This window comes from Myotis davidii, unplaced genomic scaffold (assembly GCF_000327345.1).
Source record: "Myotis davidii unplaced genomic scaffold, ASM32734v1 scaffold210, whole genome shotgun sequence".
Lineage (NCBI taxonomy): Eukaryota > Metazoa > Chordata > Mammalia > Chiroptera > Vespertilionidae > Myotis > Myotis davidii.
Window position 1 is genome coordinate 614,508 of NW_006282396.1, and position 5,325 is coordinate 619,832.

Sequence of the window (5,325 nt, forward strand, 5' to 3'; positions counted from 1 at the left end):
TCAGGCTCCGGGTCCCGGGCACCTCGGGCTGCCCATTCATCCAGATCTCCCTGATGATGCGCTCCCGCTCCTCCAGCCGCTGCGCGCGCTCCAGCTCCTCCGCCGACGTGAAGACGTTCTTGTTCAAAGTCCTCTCGAAGCGGCGGTGTCTGCGGACCGAGATGTCAGAGCTGCCATCGTCGCTGTCGCTGCTGTCGCTGCTGTCACTGCTGCTCTCCTGGTCCGGCAGGAACTTCTTCCGGGAACGCGACCGCCGCCGACAGTCCACGCGGCAGGACAGCCTCATCACCAGCGCAGCCAGGGTGAGGACCAGCCCGAGGCACACGCCCGACACGAAGTACAGCGCTGCTCGCTCGGGGTTTTCTGGAGGGGGAGAGAGAAGAGAGCGTTGGAGAGATGGCAGCTCCAGCCCGCCCTGTACACCTCTCACCAGACCCCAAAGCGTCGAGAGTTACAAAGACTGCCTTCCCGCTTGACAAAATTCATAATGTATTAAAAATATAAGTATCCACCAATGAGGAATCTGGGCAAAGAGTGTATGAGTTTCTTTTCCTATTCTTGCAACTTTCAAGTTGAAATTATTTCAAAAAGTTAAAGGAAAGAAATATATGTAACACCACGATAAGGAAGCTACTGTGCTTAGATATCATTTCATGAAGAGGTGTACCTAACTTTTATTTTAGCCTATACTAGAAAAATCTTTGCCTTTGAATTTACTCCTGCAACCCCTTGAATAACCTAATAATCACATTTTGGGCCTTCTTCTTTCTTCTCCCCCTCCTTCATCCTTCTCCTTTTCCTCCTCCCCTACACCCCCTCCTCTTTTTTTGATGGGAAATCTATACTAATAAAAGCCTAGGTGGCCCTCTTGCCCTTGTGGGAGGCCCTCACGTCATCACAAGATGGCCGCCCCACAGCATCACAATATGGCCACCACAAGATGGCCACCACAAGATGACCATCACAGATAGCTGCCACAAGATGGCCGGCAGGGGAGGGAAGTTGGGGGCTATGGTGGCAGGGGAGCAGTTAGGTGTCAATCAGACTGGCAGGGGAGAGGTTAGTGGGCGATCAAGCTGGCAGGCAGAAGTGGTTAGGGGCAATCAGGCAGGCAAACAGGTGAGTGGTCAGGAGCCAGCAGTCCCGGATTGTGAGAAGGATGTCCGACTGCTGGTTTAGGCCTGATCCCGCAGTCAGACATCCCCCGAGGGGTCTCAGATTGGAGAAGGTGAAGGCTGGGCTGAGGGACACCCCCCCCCCCCTCGCACAAATTTTGTGCACCAAGCCTCTAGTTTATAAATAAAGGCAAGGTCAAACTATCTTATTTATTCTGAATATAGCATCACAGGCCTTGTCAACAAGTGTAGGCAGCTTCCAAGATGCCCCCCACCTGTTGGTATTCCACTTATGCTAGCACCTCTCTTTGAGGGTTGGACCTAGTGGGCTAGACCCAGTGACTTCCTTCCAATAAGTAGAAAATAGCAAACATGATGGGTGAATCTAAGATAAGGTGACATAAGGCTAACTTCCAGTTCACTCGTGCTCTTTCTCTGACTTTTCTTAGCTGCTCACCCTGATGAAGCCAGCTGCCATGCTGCAAGCTGCCCGACAGAAGCCCACAAAGCGAGGAACTAAGTTTGGACTCTGGCTAACAGCCTGCAAAGAACCGAATCATGTCAACAGCCACGTCAGTGAGCTTAGAAGTGAATCCCCTAGTGGAGTCTTGAGGTGGCCACAGCCCTGGCCTTGAAAGCAGCCTGGTGGGAGACCTTGAACCAGAGAACCCGCCAAGCCAAACCCAGATCCCTGACCCACAGACACTGAGAGATGTATGTTGCTTTAAGTCATTAAGTTTTGAGGTCATTTTCCGTGCATTAATAGATAATTTATACAATCACGTATTGAAAGCCAGTGTAGGCATTTTGGAATGACCTCAACAGGTTAATTTGCAGAGGAGGAATCTGAGTCCTTCTTTGGTGAGAAAAGAAAATAATCATCTTATAGATAAGCAATGGGTTTAGTGCATTCAGTGATAATCGCTATATGATGTGCTCCACAGAATGAGAGCCTTTGAGTGAACAGCTTTCCCATTCTAGGTAAGTATGAGAACATGGGACATGCCTGGCCTTGAGTAAGAGGGCATGGTCAATCTGACAGGACCTACAACTGACACCAGCAATTAAGTTTCCCAAAATCCATATCCATTAGTAATTATGAATTAAAAGATACAGTGTTTTGCAGGGTTTTTAAGACTCTAAATGGGATAATATGTGATATACATTTGCTTTCTAAATTTAAGAATGTTTCTTATAGAGATTTCCAGACACATCAACAGCACTTTTTTAAACTTTTTTTCATCCTCACCCGAGGATATGTTTATTGATTTTTAGAGAGAGAGGATGGAAGTGTGAGAGAGAGATCAACGTGAGAGAGAAATATCAATCGGTTGCTCCAGTACACGCCCTGACCGGGGATCGAACCTTTTGGTGTAAGGGACAACTCTCAAACCAACTGTGCTGCCCCACCAGGGCAGCATTCTTTTTGCTTGCTGCAATGATGTTCTGTTAATGTAATCATTTTCTTATTGTTTCAGATTTTTCACTATTATGATCAATGCTCCAAGGAGTCAACATCCTTGTATACATCTCTTTATGTACAAGCAGAATTATTTCTACAGGTTAGTTATCTAGAAATAGCTGCATCAAAGGGCATAAGCATTTCAAAGTTTTATGCTTTCTAAACTGCACCCAAAAAGGCTCTATCAGCCTAAACACAGCATAGTAAACATACGTGAAATCCCCACCAAATGATAGGAATGTAAATAAAATAAATAAAAATTATAGGTACAAAGAGAAGAGTAGATTATAAAGTAGAAAACATTGTCAATACAGAAACTTGATCTATAGCACCACCTTCTGGAAAATAAAAGAATGGTTTCCAGCAACCTGCCAGGTGAGTTGTAGAAAGCAGAAAAGACATAAAAGCTTAAGAATTTTGCTACCAGAAGAAGCAAGAAGTGCAGAACAGGTGTACAAATACAAGGTCAGAGAGTACTCCAGATATAACAGGATCAACAAAGAGTGTACCCCATGTGAAGACAAGTAGTAAAGATTTGAGGAGGAGTCCATTACATCAAAGGCAAAATCAGCAATGCAAAACTAAGAAACATGAAGAATAAATAAAACACATCATCACCAAAAGATAATAATCTTCCAAATAACCAAGCTCAAAACATAGAATCTTGCAATCTAGTGAATAAAAAATTTAATAGTTGTTTTGAGGGAACAATGAAAGACAAACACAAAAGACAATTCAACAAAATCAGGAAAAGAAAATACATGAACAAAATGAGAAGTTTATCAAAGAGATAGAAACTTTAGAAAAGAACCAAACAGAAATTCTGGAGCTGAAAAATTCAATGATTGAAAAAAATTCAATACAGGGAATCTGCAGCAGAATAAATCAAATGGAAGACAGAATAAGCAATCTACACGATAGAAACCTTGAAATAACCAAATTAGAGGTGAAGGGGGGGGGGAGTTCGTCTTATAAATATTAACATAATTTATGTTCCAGAAAAAGAAAAGAGGATGAAGTAGTCAGGAAGTTTATTTAAAGAAGTAGTAGCTGAGAACTTCCCAAACCTGGGGAGAGCCTTAGCTATCCCAGTTCCCAAAGCTAATAGATCACCCTTCTACCTCAATGCAAAAAGACCTTCTCCAAGATACATTATAATGAAACTGTCAAAAATCAAAGAAAAAGAAAGAATCCTGAAAGTAGCCGAGAAAATATTGCAACCTCCAAAGGAACCCCCATTAGGCTGTCCACAAATTTCTCAGCAGAAACCCTTCAAGCTAGGAAAGTAGAATGACATATTCAAAGTGTTAAAAGAAAATAGTTGTCAGCCAAGAATACTCTATCTGGAAAAGCTATCCAGATCTGAAGGAGAAATACTTTATCCAGAGAAACAAAAGCTGAGGGAGTTCATCACAAGAAATGCTGAAAGTTCTTCAAGCTGAAATTTAAAAATGCTAATTAGTGACATAAAAATATATGAAATTATACAACACACTGGTAAAGGTAAATATACAGTCAGACTTAGAAAACTCTAGTTCTGTAATAGGAGAGTGTGTGAGCCACTTAACTATAAGATAAAGGTTAAAGGAAAAGAGTAATAAAAATAACTCTAACTACTATAATCTGTTAATAAATATACAATATAAAAAGAGGTAAATTGTGATAGCAAAAATATAAAGAGGGAAGTAAAAGGGTGGAACTTTTGTTTATGCAATTGAAAGCTTTCACCAATGCGTATGATGTCAGCTGTGGGTTTGGCATTTATGATTTTATTATATTGTGGTATGTTCCTTTCATACCTAATTTGTTGAGGGTTTTATCATCAAAAGATGCTGTAGTTTGTCAAATGCCTTTTCTACCTCTATTGAGATGATCAAGGACAAAGAAGATGAAATCGCTATCTCAAAGAGACACCTGCATTCATTCACATATTCATGGCAGCATTAATCACAACAACCAACACATAGAAACAGCCTAAATGTCCGTCAGCAGAAGAATAAAGAAAGAAAAATCAGCCATAAAAAGGAAAAAATTCTGCCATTTGCAACAACATAAATGGATTTGGAGTGCATTATGCTAAAATTGAGATAAATTAGCAAATACAAATACTGTATCATATCACTGATATGTGGATTAAAAAGTTAAACTCATAACAGAGTAGAATGCTGATTCCCAGGGGCTGTGGTGCAGGAGAATTGAGGAGATGTTTAAGGGTACAAATTTGCAATTAGTAGGTAAGTCCTAGAGATCTAATGCATAGCGTAGTGATTACAGACAACAATATTGTATTACAGACTTCAAAGTTGCTAAGAGAGTAAGTAGGTCTTAATTGTTCTAGCACAAAACAGTGATAATAACTGTGTGACATGCTAGAGGTGTTTGCTAATGTGACGATGGGACTCATATTGCAATGAAGGAGGCTGAAACTGACTCTGCCCACTTGATACTCAGTGAACACTGGGAGGATCAGAGAGCTCTTGCCTAGAGGAACTTAACATTCCAGCAGGGAAGTGACCCATTGGTTCCAGCACCAGAGAAAGTGCTGCAATAGGAGCATGAAGAAGGATCTCTGAAAACACAAAAGTGAGTAAAAAAGTGAAGTGGAGATATGGAGCTCTGAGAGGGCTTTCTAGAAAAGATTTGCAAACCCATGCTTTGACCAGAGTGGAAAACCACCAGGCAGACCGGCATTTGAAGCTTTAGCTCAGCCTCAACTTTCAGACAAAAATAACACTACCTACCTAGCCT

General features: G+C 41.7%; 1 protein-coding gene across 1 annotated transcript in view; it reads right to left on the bottom strand.

Moving 5' to 3' along the window:
- EVA1A (eva-1 homolog A (C. elegans)) overlaps positions 1–5,325 on the bottom strand; it is a 63,061-nt gene that overhangs the window by 5,814 nt on the left and 51,922 nt on the right. The window contains exon 4 of the mRNA XM_006752946.2: positions 7–363. Within this exon, the coding sequence (XP_006753009.1) occupies positions 7–363 (357 nt within the window). The remainder of the gene's footprint in view (positions 1–6; positions 364–5,325) is intronic.